The sequence below is a fragment of the Silurus aristotelis genome (assembly GCF_946808225.1).
Source record: "Silurus aristotelis genome assembly, chromosome: 26".
Lineage (NCBI taxonomy): Eukaryota > Metazoa > Chordata > Actinopteri > Siluriformes > Siluridae > Silurus > Silurus aristotelis.
Genome location: NC_139599.1, coordinates 6,900,590 through 6,921,952, shown reverse-complemented (window position 1 = coordinate 6,921,952; position 21,363 = coordinate 6,900,590). Strand labels below are relative to the sequence as shown.

The 21,363-nt window shown below is 38.0% G+C and overlaps 1 protein-coding gene across 5 annotated transcripts in view; it reads right to left on the bottom strand.

Annotated features, from left to right (window-relative positions):
- Positions 1–21,363, bottom strand: part of cita (citron rho-interacting serine/threonine kinase a) — a 101,321-nt gene that overhangs the window by 11,276 nt on the left and 68,682 nt on the right. Inside the window, exons 26-38 of one of the 5 annotated variants that reach the window (XM_083531682.1) lie at positions 20,948–21,277; positions 18,916–19,020; positions 17,177–17,317; positions 15,511–15,618; positions 14,880–15,075; positions 11,595–11,762; positions 11,200–11,223; positions 5,390–5,527; positions 4,446–4,626; positions 4,193–4,284; positions 2,973–3,077; positions 978–1,147; positions 252–296 (exon numbers count right to left, since the gene is read on the bottom strand). In XM_083531682.1, the coding sequence (XP_083387808.1) occupies positions 252–296; positions 978–1,147; positions 2,973–3,077; positions 4,193–4,284; positions 4,446–4,626; positions 5,390–5,527; positions 11,200–11,223; positions 11,595–11,762; positions 14,880–15,075; positions 15,511–15,618; positions 17,177–17,317; positions 18,916–19,020; positions 20,948–21,277 (1,803 nt within the window). The remainder of the gene's footprint in view (positions 1–251; positions 297–977; positions 1,148–2,972; positions 3,078–4,192; positions 4,285–4,445; positions 4,627–5,389; positions 5,528–11,199; positions 11,224–11,594; positions 11,763–14,879; positions 15,076–15,510; positions 15,619–17,176; positions 17,318–18,915; positions 19,021–20,947; positions 21,278–21,363) is intronic. The other 4 variants (XM_083531683.1, XM_083531684.1, XM_083531685.1 and 1 more) reach the window with 4 other exon arrangements.

Sequence of the window (21,363 nt, the reverse complement as noted above, 5' to 3'; positions counted from 1 at the left end):
TGTTTATTACTGATGTAACCAATAAAAGAGGAAACTACTAATAATGTTGTTTATGAACATTTAAGGACAAACAAAAATGGCAACATGATCTGTTGAACTCCGAAACTGAGTTTGAACCCCGGCTTTACTATTCGTCGGGGGGTGAATGCGTGTCACATGAGTACTTGTGTGAGTATGTAGGTGAAAATGAGCAGCACACAATCCAAGCAGCAGGCAAACTCAAATACGCTGGAGGCCTGAAATGGGTTTACCTGTACTAGTGGAGAAAGAGTCTTCGGTCGTTTAGCTACACCTGCCTACAGCAGTGATCATACAACACACACGTCACAGATCACACATTAGAGTAGAGATTAGATAGAATTGGATTGGATTAGAAACACATACAATACGGATAAAAGAGAAGATATGTAACTGGAATCACACATACGGTATTAGTAATGTAACAAGAAAGCCTGTAATGTTAAAGTTCACATAACCTAGCTGGTATGATTCCATGCTTTAGTGATTTATTATGTGGTTTTAATTCCCATCCCTCCATATATGTAATGTGATTGTCTAACCCCCCTAAAAACAAAAAAACAAAAAATCTTTTTCAAATTAACTCCTGGTTTTAAGTGAATGGATAAACCTCTCTGCAGTACTACAAAGCAGATGTTCTCTTTTGCACTTGAAAATTTTTTGACACTATGCCGTGTTTAGCTGGATGTCACGGTGGAAGCCGAACAATCGAAACATATATAGAAAATAAACAAATAAATATCACATAGCGCATTGCTACAGCATATATTGATATTACTTTCCTTCTCTTAAACCATTCTAGCAATATATGAACAGATTTATGATTCAATAACATGATGTTACCATGCAATGTAAACATGCATGGTGAAAAGGAAAGACTTGAGATTTTTAATATAGATAATAAAATACATTATATTACATTCGCTTCTCAAAAATAATAGTGCTATAATCATACTCACAGAATCAGACTCTGATTTTTCCCGGGAGCTCCTGCTACCGGCGACCACCGACTCCAGAACAGCCACCCAGCGTTGTTTATCTGGAAAACTCGGTGCCATGAAGTAGAGCGACTGCCCAGGCCAACATGTGGTGTGTGGATGAGACTCAAGCTTCAGAACGTATGGAATATCTGCTCACACACATCCAGTCGATAAATTAGTAGTGAGGGAAAGAATACCTGCTATCTGTCATCACAGCAAAGTTCTAAAAATCTTGTGCACTGTACACAGGGTTTCTGAAGTCAAATTTAAGACTTTTTATGACCATTAAGGATTCAATTAAAAAAACTATTTTACAACATACAGCATTTTAGCTAAATAAATTTTTTCAAGTATCGCTAAAGTAACGGAAAAATGAAATCCGTTTGACTTTTTTTGTACAATCCAAGAGAGATTTTGGTGAATAACAGAAAGCTGATTGGCTGTTGCATGTTGGCCTCATTTGTAGTTGTAACACAGCGAATTATACACTGTACAAAATTAGCTCGTTGTCCTCATCGGCGTATACGACAGCGTGTTCCAGTTCCTGCCAATATCCAGCAACTTCACACAACCATTAAAGAGTGAACCAACATTCCACAGGCCACAATCATCAACCTGATCAACTCCCCCCCATAACCCAATACAGTAAAACTACACAATTTAGGGTGGCCTTTTATTGTGGCCAGCCTGAGGCACACCTGTTCAAAAATCATGCTGCCTAATCAGCATTCTGATATCTTGACACCTGTGAGGTGGATGGATTATCTCGACAAAGAAGAAGTGCTCACTAACACAGATTCAGACAGATTTGTGAACAATATTTGAAAGAAAATAGACCTTTTGTGTACATAGAAAAAGTCTTAGATCTTTGAGTTCAGCTCATGAAAAATGGGTGCAAAAACAAAAGTGTTTTGTTTATAATTTTGTTCAGTGTATTTGGACTGGCGAAAGAAAGAACTACAACACCACAGAAACTAACAAAGAAAACAGACAGACAGACAGACAGATAGATAGAACTTTGTCATATAAATATTAATAAAGGCTATAATTATATATACACACTAGCTGAAAGTACCCGTGCTTCGCTACGGAAGGCAGAACGCTAAGCAATATGGCAATAAGCAGTAAGCACTGAGCAGGACTGGATGATCAGAGATCAGAACGTAACGTCAACAAATAACGTACTACCCCTTTGTAGTACCGATACAGGGCAAACTACTTTGAAAATAATTTTTATCGTGCATCTAACATCTAATAAGAAACAATGTAGTAAGTTTCATGAGGATCCGTACTGTTATTTCGAAGAGTTTACAATGCGTGAGAAATCGCGTTTTTCGCGTGTTAGCCGCGATCCAGGGCGAATTTTTCAAAACCCTTTCTTAGTGAGCACCTAAGACCCAAGAGGAAGGTATGTTCCAAATTTGCAATCCGTTCAGTGGAGTTTGAGATTTCGTGATGAGTGAGTGAGTCAGTTAGTGGTATATATATATATATATATATATATATATATATATATATATATATATATATATATATATATATATATATATATATATATATGATATGTGAAATATTAGTGCAAATCTAGGTAAGGCACAATATGTGTAGAAAATGAGGGGTATATAAATGCACATTTATATATCTACGGACATGGACACTGGATTAAGACCCGTTTAAAATTATTTAAGACCTAGAACAGCAAATTGAAAACTTTTTAAGGCCTAAATTTATTTATATATATTTTTTTACTTATTAAGACCCTGTGGAAACCCTGTTCAATAAATAGTTATCTAAACAAGCACAGGTAGAGTCAAATACTCAGAATTTTTTTTTTAGCAATGCTATGGCTATACTTCAGTGTATCAAGTGCTCTAGTCAGTGCTTTCGTGTGAACACAAACTGTAATAGACTTAATCTTGTACAATTTAATCCGAAAGAACAAAACGATGTTAAAAACCCATCAGATGTTCTAACCTGACTTTGCAGTGTTGATGAGCTCTGAGGCTCCCACAGCTCCATGTACCGTCACGTCGCCATCAGGCAAACACAGTTCAAACTCCTCCTGTGGCTTCACTGAATCTAAATCACACACACACACACACACACACACACACACACACACACACACGCACACACACACACTTTACCTACACAATTTACACAAATCTTATCCATAATTATAAGCTATGGAAATTTACAGAAAAGTCACGGTCAGTTTGGTTTAAGCTCTATGATCTGAAGAACTAGAAATGGCATTCTCGTACAAGGTCGCTGGAGGATAATTTACCTAATGAGCTCAGCTGGAACAATGGCTAATCAGCTCAAAGGCTAATCAGGTTGACTTTTAAGTCAGGAATATAAAACAGAGTGCTGTTCGAGCGAAATAGTCGATGATCCCCAAAAGCGTTTTATTCCTTTTTACATACCGCATCAATTATTCAAGTATGATGTTATACTTTTTATTCTTTTATACTGTATTCAGTTGTGGAATAGTCAAGAAACAGATTACGTCCTGTTACTACAGTAGCTATAAATAGTGGGTACACGGCTTTCTCTTGCGTTGAATAGACAGAAACAATGCAGCTTGATACTAGGGAAACTCAATGTCTCCATTCTGAAAACTTCATCTCTGACCTCTACTTCTTTAAATAATATATAATATTTGTCTTATCTGTTTATTAATAGACTTTTTTTTTGTTCACCCTGCATACATCGTGTGTGCCCCAAGCTGAGGTAGTTTATTTTGAGTTGGAAATCTATGCTGCTCGTCTGCTGTGGGCTGAAAGAATGCACCATTACTGCGCACGATAATGTGCAAATAATGTTTTAGCAGCCTATTTATTTTGTCTGTTTATTTGACTGTGTTTAATAGCCTCTTTTTCATTAGTATGTTGACTTATTTTCTCTCAGTCACCTTTGCATTTTAATGTTTTTTTTTTATTTAATTTTTTTTTTAGGTTTTAATGGTTTTAATCAGTGCTAAATAAATCAGTCTCACAAAACACTGTCTGGTTTTAGGACACCAGTTAATACTTACAGCTGTGCTGTCTGTATTTTATTTACACACACACACACACACACACACACACACACACACACACACACACACACACACACACACACACACACACACACACACACACACACACACACACACACACACACACACACACACACACTGAAGTGACAAATACCTTCTCTTGGTTCTGACTCGTAGATAGAGACTTTAGTTCCATCCAGAACTATGTATTTGCTTTCCCAGCCCTGTTGACCACGCTTCCCATTTCTGTAAAAATAAAAAAATTACAAATTTCCATCGACAGCCATGTGTATGATTCAAGTGTGGGGTAAAAGAAGACAACTTCTGAAGAACAACACATGTTTTTAAAACACTGAATTTAGACACTGTTTCTGGTTTCAGCTTACTTTACTTAGTCTGTTGCCTACCTAGGCTGCTTCATCCAACCTTCCAGGCGCACATGTCCGGAAGCTTCTTTGACCTGCAGGGCTGGCGAGTTGGCCTTGTCCCTGCACAGAGCCTCAGAGAAGTGGATGGCATACTCCGGAGGCAGACCACATGTAGCGGGAAGACAGGGGGAGCACTTGGGATGGCACAGGGTGTGACATTCTGAAAGGGGGAGAGAGATAGAGAGAGATATTATATACAAGATGTTAGGAGAAATATAGTGGACTGCTGAAACAGATACAATACGTAATACAATAATAATGTGACTTTTTTATTTTTTTAATAAATAATTTTATAGAAATAAAAAATATTTTTTGTAAAAAAAGCACTTTTTATACTTTTATACTTGCATTCAATGTTGTAAGTTGTACACTTACTTTTCTTTGCTGCTGTGTGCCAATTTAATCAGTTACTCAATTTAATCAAAAAGTGTATTGCATTAACAACATTTTAATAAAATATTATTATATATATTATTTATCCAGACAGGTATTTTATTGACGAATTTATACGAATTCTAATAATAATAAACTGCGTTAATAATAAAACATAAAAAAAAAAAAACAAGCAATTTTATGTTTTGCATTTCCTCTGCACCGTAATTGAACTGAACCCAAATACACGCCCCTATCTAATTATACCGTAGCAGTACAAAGTCATTCCCTAAATTCCCTGAAGACTTTCCTGGGAAAACTGTAGCTTACAAATCCCTGATACTTTGAAGAACTGTAAATAAATATCCTTGGCATTAAACAATAGAAATCTAGAATATAAAATCAGATAATACACGTAACTCTGTACCTTCACAATTATTGCCGTTATTATAGCTTTTCCTGATGTTTTGGTATAAAAAAAAATAAATAAAAAAAAACCCCGTTACACTCCATCATATTTCAAAAAAGTAAGAGAAGATATAAAAGTGTACCCAGGCAAGTTGCAGCCTGTCTGCCAAAGTGCACTGTGTCCAGGCAGACTGCACATTTGGCGGCTCTCATGTTGAGTCCCACAGTAAAGCGGTGAGGAATGTTATGGTGCATCCTCTCCTTCACACGCCGCCCATACTCTGAGGAGAAAGACAGTGTGTGAGAAAAAAATAAAAGTGTGTGTATTTCAGAGTTCGCTACTGAGTAGAGCCCATGCTGTATTGAAGAAAAATAGAAAAAGTGGGCAAGTCGGAATCAATGATATTAGATGTTAGCTAGGGCATGTGACATGGAATACTGAGCAAGTCATGGAAATCTCGCCATGACCCTCACCAGGACTGTGGCCACATGACATACCTACTCTTAACTTAAATGACCTAAATTCATGCAGACGTAATGATTACTGTTGTTTAATGATTTTTATGATAACGATCTTTATTGTAACTGTTTGGCTCAACTCTCAAAGCCTAGAGACTTACAGTCATTACTGATGAAGGAACAGCATATGTAGAATATTGTTGAGTATTAAGAGGTTGTTTATACAGTGGGGGAAATTATTATCACCCCCTTACACAGAAATGAACAGTTTATTTTACCAGAAAGAGACAGAAAATATAGAAAATCCATAAAAAAAAAAAAAAAAAATACAAAAAAGGTTAGAAATTAATTTGTATTTGATTTAGTGAAATAAGTATTCGATCCCGTACCAAATTAGAAAGTCTTCCACAGATCGGAATTAGTACTGTCCCTTTAGAAAACTACTCCAAATATCAACTCGTAATGTGTATAAAAGACACCAGTCACATAATTAACCTCTTCCATTCAAACATCTCTACCACCATGGAACTGAAGACTGTCAAACGATGTCAGGGACAAGATTATATAAGATATAAGACCTTCAGATTGTTGCCTTTTTTTTTGGGTCATTGTCAAGCTGGAAGACCCGTCCACCACTCATCTTTAGTATTCTGGCTGAGGCCAGAAGGTTTTCATTCAAAATTCTACAGTGCATGGCCCTGTTTATGTGGTGAAGTCCTCCTGTTCCCTTAGCAGAGAAACAGCCCCAAAGCAGAATGTTTGACAGTGGGGATGGTGTTTCTTGGGGTCATATTTAGCATTTCTCTGCCTCCAAACACAGCGAATCGAATTGATGCAAAGGAGCTCAATTTTAGTCTTATTTGACCACATTACATTCTACCAAGCCTTCTCTAAATCATTTAGGTGTGCATTCGCAGACTTCAGACGGGCCTGTTCATGTTCAGTCTTGAGCAGAGAGACCTTGGTGTGTTACTAGTGGTTTTCTTGGTGACTGTTGTCATGTAAATCTGGGCTGATCCATCACCTTTTTCAGAATCATCCTTACCCCATTAGGTGAAATTTTGCATGAAGCTCTGGCGCAAGGGCAATTGATTTTTCTTACATTTCTTCTATTCTTGAATTATCTTGCCAACAGTGGTCTCTTTTTTACCAAGCTTCATCCTGATGGTCTTGTAGCCCATTCCAGCCTTGTGCAGGTCTACAATCTTGTCCCTGACATCCATTGACAGCTCCGAGACATCCATAGCACACATATTACAAAAACAGCCTTCTTTCACCGTAGAAATATTGTTAAGCTAAGAACCATGTTGTCTATATCTGATGCAGAGCTCATCCATGCATTCATGACCTCCAGACTGGAATATTGTAATGCATTACTAGGTGGTAGTCCTGCATCATTAATAAACAAGCTACAGTTATTCCAGAGTTCAGCAGCCAGAGTTCTCACAAGGTCAAGAAAATATTACCATATAACCCCAATCTTATCCTGCCTACACTGGCTACCTGTTAAGTTTCGATTTGACTTCAAACTACTGCTACTTACTTACAAAACCCTAAATGGTTTATCTCCCGTGTATCTTTCCAGTCTTCTAACATGCTCCTTGAGATTGCAAAACTCTGGACTTCTTGTAGTTCCTTGAATAGCAAAGAATATCAGCTCCAGTCGCGTCCCACCTCATGAAGATTGTGGACCTTTAAAGAAGTAGATGCCGACTCTGCGAACATCCCAAAGCATCTGGAGCACCATTTGGATTCCACTTCATGTAAAGTTTGGACATTAGACCTCTTTGAGTGTTTAAAGGCTCTGCCATGGAGAAGCTGGTGTTGTATCTACAGTATGATGATCTCAAATGCTACTTTATGAGTTGCTCCATAGCTCCTGATTCCATTATCTCAATTGTCTGTATAAGACTGTAGAAAGGACATTACTCATAATCTTACATTCTGGTGCTCATGTTAGTTCTCACTCTCTGGTGTTTTGTATAGTTTTTAAGACTTACAATCACACTCTTGATATCACCCAAATGAGGATAAAAATAAACTTAAACTTGACTTGACTCTTCGTTTTTTCCCATGGTGCTTTTATACACATAATGAAGTGATATTAGGAGTACAGGACTCATTTTGTTGTGTGGGTTGATCAAATACAAAATAATTTTTTCTTGTTTTTTTTTTTTTTAAATACTCTTTCTCTTTCTGTTAAAATAAAACTCCTATAAAAATTCTAGACTGTTCATTTCTTTAAAAGGGGGTAAATTTACAAAATCAGCTGTGGATCGAATAATTATTTCCCTCACTGTAATGATATTATATAGTTATATATAAACAACCTCTCTACTCAAAACCATTCTTCATATGCTGTTCCTCCATCATTGAACATTTAAAAGCTCTGGCATGAAGGAGTTGGTGTTGAATCTATAATGATCTCAGATTTTGCATGAATACATTATTGCTCAACAGCACCTGGTTCCACAACTCCAACTGACATTACTCATAATCCCACACTCTGGTGCGCATGATCTTTCTCACTCTCTGGTGTTTTAATGTTTTTAATCATACTCTTAGAGTCACCCAAATGAGGATGGGATCCGTTTTTGAGTCTGGTTCCTCTCAAAGAGGTTTCTTTCTCACACCATCTGAGGGAGTTTTCCTTGCCACAGTTGCCCCAGGTTTGCTCAATGGAGAAAAATACATATCAATTTAAATAAGTGAATTTTGTTCTAGAATTTTTTAATTCTTTAAAGCTGCTTTGAGACTAAGTCCATTGTGAAACTTGAATATATGAGATCCATAATGTCCTCCATGTAAGCAGAAGATGAGACCCTTTTTATTGTGAGGCTTTTAGCATCCTATGTGTAAAGTAAATCTACCATTTATCCTTGTGTTGCTAAAAGTGCAGCTCTATATCTGCTTATCCTGCTTGGAATGCTTAACTGCATGCCAAAGCTTATAATGGTACACTCACCAGTGGCTTTAATAGCAACACAAATACTCCTGCTCATTCGCACATTTATCCAATCGGGCCTTCGTGTGGCAGCAGTGCAATGAATAAAACATCAGTATGCATGCATCGCATTAAACATCAGAATGAGCAATCTTAGTGAACTTAGTGATTTTGAGTATCTCCTCAACATTTTAGGATCGGTGGTCTACTGTGTGCAAAAAATACTCTGATATTTGAGAGCTGTCACTCTTTAGATCTGTGTCAAGCAGAAAGGCATCTCAGAAAACACACCAAACATTGAGCCCGATGGGCTTAAAGAATAGAAGACCACATCGGCATCCACAGCTGTCAGTCAAGTACAGGAAGGGTCCGGACAGCTGAAGATTAGATAAACGTTACCAAAAATTTTTCCAATCTTCAGCTGCCTGGTGTCAGTGAGCCCATGATGGTTTCAGACTCCCGTCCTCGGATTTAACCTGAATACTTTTCTGATGTTAAACATTAAGTGAAGCTTTTGACCTGCATCTACCTGATTTTATACATTGCATTCCTACATCATGACTGACTGACTGGACAGCTGCATTAATGAGCAGGTGGCTGGTAAGTGTGTGTGTGTGTGTGTGCATATAAAACCAATGCTTACACAGGAAATAGGCATTTGTTTTCTAAAGATGCAATTTACATGCAGAGATCCGTGCACTCTAAAAAAGTAAGAGAGGGAACGAAAAAAAAAAAAAAAGGAAGATCAGGAAAGGCTGGAGTCCTAAAAGCAATGTTAAAAACAAGTGGCAAAGCTTAAAAACAAACAAACAAAAAAAATGAAGAAGTGCAATCTCATTCTGAAGCCAGTGGCAGGGCACTGCATGCTTCATGGAAATAGCAGAGTCTATTCTCGATTATTAGATCAAAGACAATCGAGAGCTACGATGCAGAGAGAAACGGAGAGAAAGAGCATGAAGAGGTGCACTTAGAGAGAGACTCAAAGGAGGGTGCAATGCTTAGGCCAGAGAGGAGAAGGAAAAAGAGGGAGGCTTACTCCACTATGCACAGGCAACAGCAAACTATTTGTGCACTTCTGGAGATTTAATGCTAATGATTTAACTAAAATATATTGGACACGATAATTGTGCCATAATGATGTTCATAAAAAGGTCAACAAGGTTCTTCATTATGATTCGTCCATATATAACCAACCGTGTCCACAACAAAGAGTTTGTGTAATCCGATTCTGTCGGCACTGCAGTGAGATGCCAAACGTCATCATGATAATCACGTATTCACGATTTTAAAGCTAGTCAGCTAGTTGTTTAGTCACGTCATGTCTTTCTCTAAATTGTTTTAACAATTTTATGTGGAATTGTCTTATTTTTATGCTTTAATCACACAGTAGGGGTGGAACGGTACACGTATTAGTACCAAATCGGTTCAGTACAGGGCTTTGGTTTGATGCACACGTGTACCGAATGCAATCATTTTTAACTGTGGAACAAAGTTACTGTAAAATTTTCCCAAAAACGTAATAAATGGCAGATCGTAAGTTTGTTTAGTCTCCGCCTCGAAATTTTAGCGCAGTGTCACTATTTTTCCCCCCTCTAATTTTAAAAACACACACATCAATGGCAGGATTTGTCATGCGTCGTAAAACTCTTACAAGACACTACGTAAAATCGCTGCCACTGCCCTGCCATCACCAGTGTTTTTACGACAGTCTAGCGATATGGATTCTTAGCGATAAGAATGTATCCTGACAATTCCGCATATCGAAAGAGTGAATGAATAAAGGATATGAAATGTAACACGCAAACACGCGCACGCACGCACACACACACACACACACAAATACATACACACCTGTATGACCCAAATGGGGTTTAAAAAACTATTAAAACTATTTTATTTAATTGTTTTCATTTATTTTATTGTATATTTTTATCAATGTAACTTTGATTACTCAGTTAAATCAATAAAATAAAAAAATGTATGGCATTCATTAGATTTATTCTAATGAATGAACAAGCAGGCATTTTTATTTAAAATTGTTTCTAAAAATGTAAACTGTTGCTGTTCACAAATGTTAAAAATAATAATGTAAAATGTAAAATGATGAAGTAAAATGTTTTGCATTTCTTCCCTCTAACCGAACCGAACGGTGACTTTTATGTATCGTTACACCCCTTATCACACAGGGATTTTATTTAGTGTACTTCCTCGTCTGAATTAATTCCTCTCAACAAAATGGCAGCAAAAAGCCAAAATAATACCTGTAATAATCAATGTAACGTTCAAACCATATCAATTGAACTTTCTTAACATTTATTTATTATTACTTACACTTATTACTTGCAAAAAGTCTAAATTACTACCTGTTAATATACTGACAGTAAAACTCCTAGACAGTGGAAGTTCTTATAAAGTGCATAGCTTCATAAATTTGCCCCACAAACTGCCTCTCATCAAGTAGATAGATGAGTTGACTAGGAGCAGTCTTCAGAGGGGTGTTGGGAGATGAGAGAAAAAGCGAGAGAGAAGTAAAGCGAGAGAGAAACTTACTTTCGAATGTAACCCTCCTCTTCTCTGAAAAGAGCAGAAGAGATAAGAGAAGACAAAAAGGTCTCAGGCTTCACAGAGACACATAATAAGAGGGAAGACAGCAACAGAGCACATGGGTATGGTGAAAAAGATGGACTATGTTCCTCAGAAAGCCGGAGAAGAAACAGAGAAAACGGGGAGATGGAGACGAGTGTTGGGAAAGGTTTAGAAGGTGAATCAGTATGGAAATTTTTAACCTCTATTATGAAAAAGACACTACCAAAAAAAAAAAAAAAAAAGTAGATGCACTACAGTGTGTCAGAGACAAATCATGTCAAAATAGCATCCTGAAGCCTATTTAGAATGAATGACTCTTAATGAAAACTTCCTGTCCCAGATCAAGTGCTGTAGCTCACCCTCAGGAGTGGCGGTTTCCTTGCGTCGTGCCGAGCTGGCTGGGTTCAGCAGGCTGCTGGGATTTGGCTGGCGTTCAGGAGACTTAACGATGGCCGACATCAGGAGCTGGTGACGGGCCGTGGCCGGGGTGGAGGGGGCAACATGCTCCTGGGCCTTGAAGTGAGCTGCTGGAGAGAGTCCAAGCATGATCAGTCAAATTCAAAACAAATGGAGAGGTGGTGGAATGAAAATGGATTTGTGGGGGCATCTGAGAGATGCAAATGATTAAACATAGCATGCCATACAAAATATATTACAAGTCATGTTTGGCATGCAATATCTATTGTGGCTGAAGCTGACAACACTAATTTTATTCTGGACATTTTTAGATATTTGATCGGTTTTTAGTCTGTTTTGAATTTTTTTTAGTTCTAGATAAAATGTCATGTCCAATTTGACTGGTTTTAGTTTTTGTGGCTGAATCCTAAATTATCTTTTATTAGCAATGCGGTAAACACAGTAGGTTTAATATCACTACTGTTATAGCCGATATATAATGAAGTATTCCATTAATATGCTTCAAAGCCGACATGATGTTTAGCTTTTTATATTAGAAAATATAACACACACACTATATTCACAAAATTGTTGGGACGCCTGAATTTTTCAGCCATATGTGGTTCCTCCACAAACTATAATATTATATATATATATATATATATATATATATATATATATATATATATATATATATATATATATACAGTGAGGAAAATAAGTATTTGAACACCCTGCTATTTTGCAAGTTCTCCCACTTAGAAATCATGGAGGGGTCTGAAATTGTCATCGTAGGTGCATGTCCACTGTGAGAGACATAATCTAAAAGAAAATAAGTATTTGAACACCTGTCTATCAGCTAGAATTCTGACCCTCAAAGACCTGTTAGTCTGCCTTTAAAATGTCCACCTCCACTACATTTATTATCCTAAATTAGATGCACCTGTTTGAGGTCGTTAGCTGCATAAAGTCATACAAGTCATACCCATACAATCAGTAAGAATCCAACTACTAACATGGCCAAGACCAAAGAGCTGTCCAAAGACACTAGAGACAAAATTGTACACCTCCGCAAGGCTGGAAAGGGCTACGGGGAAATTGCCAAGCAGCTTGGTGAAAAAAGGTCCACTGTTGGAGCAATCATTAGAAAATGGAAGAAGCTAAACATGACTGTCAATCTCCCTCAGACTGGGGCTCCATGCAAGATCTCACCTCGTGGGGTCTCAATGATCCTAAGGAAGGTGAGAAATCAGCCAATCAAGTAATCAAGGTTACTGTTGGTAAAACACTAAGACGTCATGGTTTGAAATCATGCATGGCACGGAAGGTTCCCCTGCTTAAACCAGCACATGTCCAGGCACATCTTAAGTTTGCCAATGACCATTTGGATGATCCAGAGGAGTCATGGGAGAAAGATGTGGTCATGTGGTCAGATGAGACCAAAATAGAACTTTTGGGTCATAATTCCACTAAACGTGTTTGGAGGAAGAAGAATGATGAGTACCATCCCAAGAACACCATCCCTGCTGTGAAGCATGGGGGTGGTAGCATCATGCTTTGGGGGTGTTTTTCTGCACATGGGACAGGGCGACTGCACTGTATTAAGGAGAGGATGACCGGGGTCATGTATTGCGAGATTTTGGAGAACAACCTCCTTCTCTCAGTTAGAGCATTGAAGATGGGTCGAGGCTGGGTCTTCCAACATGACAATGACCCGAAGCACACAGCCAGGATAACCAAGGAGTGGCTCTGTAAGAAGCATTTCAAGGTTCTGGCATGGCCTAGCCATTCTCCAGACCTAAACCCAATAGAGAATCTTTGGAGGGAGCTCAAACTCCGTGTTTCTCAGCGACAGGCCAGAAACCTGACTGATCTAGAGAACATCTGTGTGGAGGAGTGGGCCAAAATCCCCCCTGCAGTGTGTGCAAACCTGGTGAAAAACTACAGGAAACGTTTGACCTCTGTGATTGCAAACAAAGGCTACTGTACCAAATATTAACATTGACTTTCTCAGGTGTTTAAATACTTATTTGCAGCTGTATCATACAAATAAATAGTTAAAAATCATACATTGTGATTTCTGGATATTTTTTTTTTAGATTATGTCTCTCACAGTGGACATGCACCTACGATGACAATTTAAGACCCCTCCATGATTTCTAAGTGGGAGAACTTGCAAAATAGCAGGGTGTTCAAATACTTATTTTCCTCACTGTATATATATATATATATATATATATATATATATATATATATATATATATATATATATATATATATATATATATATATAAAAAGCCGGCTCCATGAACATATGTGTTGGATTGGAAGATGTTAAAAGGCCTGCTATATCTCTGACCTTCATTCTAATACCATCAAATCTTGATGAATTGTAATGCAGATTGCATACGAGATTTCTTTAAACTACATCAGGCAAATTATTATTATAAAAGGAAATGGGAACTTAATCTCGAATGGAAGGTTTGTGAACTACAAACCTTCGAATCTTACGGTTAGGTGTCCACAAACTTTTGTCCATATAGTGTATACTAAATAGAAAGCGCAGAGGGATCAGGAATGTCTTATCTCTAACAGGTGTGTGAGAAGAAAAAAGCATTTAAATTGGGTAGAGGTTCATACAGATTTCAATATTACCATTAACATATAACAGTAAACTAAATATCAGCTACATGAGTGAAAATAAAATCCTGAGAAAACAAAAAAAACAACAACAACAACAACAAAAAAAACTGGCTTTATTTTTCTGCTGATCTTTTCATATATTTCTTTCGAGCTATAAAACCAAATTTAAATGCTGAACAGCAAAATATGAAATAGAAGAATGAAAGCTGATTACAGTGCTCCAGTCATCCTACTGAGGATCCAAAACAAAAAAACGCATCAGGGAAAAGAAAAAAAAAAAAAAAAAAAGGGAAAACGTATTACAGTGAGATTGTTGAGAGAAATACAATACACTAGAACACACTACACTACGGTGTTAATCAGGTGCAAGAAACATTTTGTGGGTTTTTTGACTCTGTAACACTAATCATGTTTTGGACAATGTTAGCTCATTCATTATCCACACAATTAGTTTGCGGCATCGAGCAATGCAATGCATTATGGGCATTCTGAAGATGCTTCGGGTAAACTAACTATTGCACTATAAAATTAGAGGCCCTAAATAAAAGTTATTGTATGATGAATTGGACATCGTTAAACACAGCAAGCAGGTGTTTGCTCCTTACCTTCCTCTCGCAGTGAACGCAGCTCTATTCTCATCTTCTGCAGGGCTTCCTCCAGCTCGGTGCACCGCGCTCGCTCCTTCTCCAGCGCCGCCTTCATGTCGCTGTACTGCATGGGCACTGTTGGTTGTGCCTGCACCATGCCTCCTGCCCCGTTACTGGCAGCAACCATCTCGTCCCGTCGGCGCCCGAAAATACCCTACAGGACAAGGACAATAGAGACCCTCTCATCACACTTCTAAAACTTCTACTTAACATTCTTCAAAGGCTAAATAGGTAAAGGTGTTTTTTTCCTTCGTGTCACATGTACATTACAGCACAGTGAAATTCTTTCTTTACATATCCCAGTGATGTTAGGAAGCTGGGGTCAGAGCACAGGGTCAGCCATGATACAGCGCTCCTGGAGCACAGAGGGGTGAAGGGGCTTTGCTCAAGTGCCCAATAGTGGCAGCTTGGCAAAATTAAGGCTTGAACCGTCAAACTTCAAATCAGTAACCCAGACCCTCGACCACTGAGCTACCACGTCCCCAGTAGGAAACGGGGTAACAACTATACCAAGGTTACATCGTACACGCTTTTAATTGAGGTGAAAATTAATCAAAGCTTAATAAGCCTTCAAGTTTATCGCTCAAACCTTCTTTTTCTTAATAGGCTGGTCCATCTTGGCCTGAAGGAAGTCAATGAGTTTGGTCTGCTGCGAGATCGTGCCCTCCATCTTCACCTTCTCGTGAGAGTATACGGCCTGGAGAGTGGAAGAAGAGATCACAGTTGCCCAAAGGCTGTTTCGTTTGAATCACTTTATAAAACTGAAACTGCAGAAGTAGAGATACCTCAGTGGTAAAAATGGGATAATCTGTAAAACATCCTTTAAAAAATCGAAATGACTAATGCCTGTTTTGGTAAAGGCATAAGCTGTGCTTCTGTGGTGCATACGATTGTTACACAGACACATTTACAGATATAGAAATTTTTTTTCCTCATCCAAAAAGCAGCAACCAAACCTACTGGATTAACTAAAAAGAAACCCAATGTGACATACATTCAGGTGCCACTTTAATAGGAACATGTCAATAATGCAATTATCTGGTAAGCGATGTTTAGAATCCTGCAGATTAAGTCAAGAATGATTATTATTAATAATTAGATAATTTTACAGCCATGGTGAGCAGCAAAGCAAATCGGCACAAAAACATTCAACTTTAGGACGCCCACGTTGAGATCCACTTCCATTAGCCAGAAGCAGGAAAACAGAGGGTACTGGCTCAGCCAAACTGGACAGTTGAAGATTGAAGAAAATACTTTTTTCTATATGCTTCAGAACTACACTAGGTATGAGTGCCAATTTTCCTCCGGCTTTTTGCCCCCTTAAACACAACAGGCACTCATAAACCTGAACATATGGCATCTAAACTAACTTTATTCTTCACTTCTATTGTGCTTATTTACACTATATAACAGTGGCAGGTCATCTCAATGCCGGTAACCTATTACAATGACAATTAGAAATAGCAGATGTACAAATATTACATTTTACTTAGGAAGAAATATAGACAGCTCCCCTTCACCTCATCTGTATATCTCATTTCAGTCAGGCTTTTCGATCATCTGTCCAATCAACAAGGTGATTTTGAACTAAAATGACTAACCAATCCCAACACAGCATTTGTTAAAGTGCAAAATTGGAAGAAATAACCTGATCTGGAACTCACACTACGATTTTCCTGAATCATTCCTGCATGAATGATCTATATTTAGATATATATACTATTGAGATGGGATTTTTCATATTAGCCATAACGCATTCTGTCATGCACCACATTAAAATGCGTCTCTGGGCCCAAAAACCATCTGTACTGTCAGCAAATGCAAACGCGCTCCCGTTTTTTTGTTTTTTTTCTCGCAAGAAAGCGTGCGAATGAGAAGCATTTATGAGGTATCTGCAGAGGACAGCAAGAACAACAGATCATTAATCCTGCGAGCGGAGCGTGAGTAGGAGCGTATAATTACAGCATGGACTCAGACAGACTGTGGGAGTCAGGATCTAGTCAGAGATCTACCCCTCTGCTTCACTACTTCTTAGGCTCTCTCATCCTGTCTGAATCAATACGCTGCATTCGTCCCAGAGGGGTCGTCAATGATTCATGCCTTTCAAAGTGCTTTTGATTAGTTGTATAGCATAGTTAATTAACAGGTTGGTCAATGGTGTAACATGAGCTGGGAAGACAATATGAGAAAATGTATGATGGTCAGAAGTGTATGTGTGTGTGTGTGTGTGTGTGTGTGTGTGTGTATATACACACCTGTATATTTTCTAGCTGGTACTCGAGGTCTGTTCTCTCAGTCTTGAGCAGGTCAGTTTGGTCCAGTGCTTCCTGTAGACCCTGAGTCAGTCTGAAGATGTGGGTCTTCTGAAGGTCCATTTGCTGCTGCAGTTTTCCTTGCTGAGATGGCAAACATGTCCAACTATCAACTCAACTGATCACATTAACTACAAATGTCTTGACAAACACCAATGGTGGACAGTAATAAAGTAAATGTAATTGGTTTCTGTACTTAAGTAGCGTTTTCATGCATCTATACTTTACTGAAGTACTTTCATTTGGGAAGACGTTTAACTTCACTACATTTCAAAGTCCAATATCGTACTTTAATACATTGTGCGTAATCGTTTCTCGTTCTTTTTTATTTGAGTAAATAAAAACATAACTGGTCAAGCACGCGGTAATGTGGTTTTGGGCTCATAATAATTTTAATAGACACCAATCAGTGTTTGACTCATCTCATGGTTGTCATCGTTCTATTAATAGATTGGTGTGCTAATAGTAACATTAGAGTCTTTTCGCATAAAATGAGTTGATTAAGCAAAGAGTCTTGTGACAAAAATGTTAATAGGAACATGAAACAAATACTAAATCATAGTAGGGCTGAAACGAATCCTTGATTAACTCGAAAAAGTAATTAGAAAAAAATACAAAACGTAATACAAAACAAATCAAAGAGGCAAAGTACTTGTTTAGTCCATTTAACTACAAACGGAGCACTGTGTTTCCCCACAGACCATTTTTACTGACGCACTACCGACAGTTTCCAAAGTTTTGGGATCATTTCAAACTAAAACCTCAAGAAAACACAGTACAGTGTGTTTACCTTTTTTATTTATGATTTTTTGTTTTTTCTAATTTGAATTTGCATTTTCATGTAACAAGGCAATTAAATGTACCAAATGGGTTTAGTTTTCACAGATAATCTTGTATGCAATTTCAGCAATAACATTTTTCTAAAAAGGAAGCAAATTACTTGTTCATTTTAAGAGGCCCGTCTTATTTTCTCTTGTTTCTTTAGCATTGCTCTTTAATATAGAAAAAAGACAATTTTAACCCATTATTTGATTAATAGATGGACTAATTGGTAGAATACTCAATGACTAAAATCATCGATAGCTAAAGTACTAAATCAAAGTACTTTGGGTTCTTAAATAAATTTGAAGGCAAATACATTTGTACTTTTACTCAAGGGAAAGTTTAAAAGGAGCACTTTTACTGGAGTCATATTTTACCGTATCTCTACTTAAAGCACAAGGACTCAAGTACATTGTTTGTGTCTAAGTACATTTCGTCCAGAGAAATAAAAATCTATGTGTATATACAGTATCATTCAACTATCATTTGCTATTTAGATTTGAATATCACTACTAAACTGGTTAATTCATTCTATCCATACGTACATACAGATACTTGGAGCATTTATAACCACTGATATTGCATGCGACATCCAAGTCTGAAACTCCACAGCTTTTATTGAATATCGGGACCAGCACCAGTGTAAGAATAAACAAGAACTAGTGAAGGAAACGAGTTGCTAGCACTTGTGCCTGCTAACCACTAAACTTGCTACACTGCTGTACAGCTGATATAGTGGTGACAACCATCACATAGATTAAAGTGAATTATTATTATAAATTATTATGTGCTACAGATTATGTTGATTGCTGTCTAGGTGAATTCATGCGGCACTGAATGCCTGTGTGTGAGACCCCAACCTCCTCCATCAGCCTCTGCTTGAGCTCTCTCTCAGTCTCCAATTTCTGCTGGAGGCTGCGAGCGTTCATCTCCAACATGGCGTGCTTCTTTTCCAGGTCATTCAACTGCAGGTCACAACAGTGGCAATGACGCTCAGACGCATAAGTTAAGACAGTTTAAATGAAATATGCATTTTCTTTATGCTTTTCTGAATCCTTAAGTGAAAAGTGCTCTGAATACTAAGCTACAATATATGCATAATAAAAAAAAACAGCATCTAAAAGCCCTAAAATTTCCATGATAAGTTTAAAGGAGAGGTAAAAGAAAACTGCTGTATTTTATTAGCATAATCCTGAAATAACTTTGACAGAAAAAAAAAAAAAAATTAATCAAATACACCATATGGACAAAAGTATCGAGACACATCACTTTTTTTTAGCCATGTGTGGTTGTTCCCAAAATTGTTACAACAAATTTGGAGGCACACAACTGTACACATTTGTGTCTTTGGATGTGGCAGCATTACATTTTCCTTTCAATTGAACTAGGAGACCCAAACTTGTTCCAGACTGACACTCTTTCATGAGTTATGCAGTAGCTCACTATAGAGCTCTGACCTGCTGACTGCACCCCAGGCTTCCATCAGTACAAATCAGCACAAATCTCCACCTATAAACACTACAATATCAGCAGGTGTTTCATCTTCTTTGCTACAGATCAAATCTTTTATTGGTCACATACAGTATATTACCGTGAAAATAAGCCCTACCCCAAAAATAAGCCCTAGTTAAGATCGTCAGCTGGGATTTTACGGAAGTACCATAGGTCTGTTGCAGCACACGATTAAATTAAGAAATATTATTATGATATAATAATAATAATTACAGTAATATAAGATGAATATATTATAATAGAAATAAGGTACTATAAATTATATTTACCGTAATACTGTATTTGTTAATGAGCTTTTAAAGGCGATGGGTAGCTCAGTGGTTAATGTGTTGTGTTACTGATCAGAAGGTCGGGGGTTCAAACCCCGGTATCGCCATTAATGGGCCCTTGAGCAAGGCCCTTAACCCTCTGTGCTCCAGGGGCGCCGTATCATGGCTGACCCTGCGTTTTGACCCCAGCTTCCAAACAAGCTGGGATATGCAAAGAATGAATTTCACTGTGCTGTGATGTATATGTGAGAAATAACGGCTATTCTATTCTAAATACGAAAACAGGTGCTTTTGTACGAGAGCTACGGTAAACAGGTGACCAATCAGGGTACAGGTTGAAAATATAAGACATCCTCCGTCTTTTGAAGCGAAAATTTGTATAAGACCTTGTCTTATTTTCAGGGAAAAGCTTATTGTGGTATATTTTTATGGTGCAGTCATTACCTTTTTGTGTTAAAGTGAAGTGACAGAAACAGTGACTTATCCAGCCATGTGTGGTTCTTCCCCAAACTTGTTGGAGGCACACAATTGTATAGGAAGATCTTGAGTGGCTTGTTATAGAGCTCTGGCCTCAAACCTACTGAACGTCTTCGGGATGAATTGGAATGCTGACTGCACCCCAGACGCCCACATCCTACACTAGAACCTGATTTTGTTCCTGAATGAGCACAAATCTCCACAAGTACACTCCAAAATCTAATAGAAGAACTTCCCAGAAGAGTGGAGATTATTTTAAGAGAAAATGGGAATTAAATGTGGAATGGGATGTTCACATGGCACATACAAATCTTATGGATAAGTGTCCGCAAACTTTTGTTCATATAGTATATTTAAGAAATAAAACAAAATAAAAAAACACTACCTAAACATGTTTAATTACCAATTAATTCTACTATATTGTTTTATAAATGAATTTGTTTTTCAGGGTGCTTGTAAATGCCTGATTATATCTGCAGTAGTATGTTTGTATTAAATGTTATTTCTAGGCTTTTCAATAATAACAAATGTTGGAAATATACAAAGGGAAAAAAATAGAAGTGGAAATTAGAGCTTTAGTGATGAGTCAGCAATAGTCTTATGAAACATGGGAATGTGTGTGTGTGTGACTCACTGTATCAGACAGACTCTCGGCTTTGAGCCTCTGCTCCTTGAGTGCCTGCTGGAGGGCGAGGATTTCGGCCTTGTGCTCGCGCACTGCCAGCTCCACAGCCTGCCGTGATTCAGTGCTGCGCTGATCGGCCCGTAGTCGGTTCTGCTTCTCGTTGTCAAGGAGGCGCTGAAGGTCACGCGTGCGACGCTCTGCTTGTTCCTTCTCGTCCTCCAGGGCTGAGCGCCAGTTCTCCCACTGTCTCTCTTTCTCTAGGAGCTCGTCGTTAAGCGTCTCTAGCTCCACCACTTGCTCCTCGAGCATGCTGCATGTCGTTTTTAGGGTCTCAATGTTCTTGGTACAAAGATAAGCATAACATTACGTCTTGGATTTCTTCAGGTCTCTAATTCGGGTCACTGAGGTGTGTGTGGGTGTGAGCC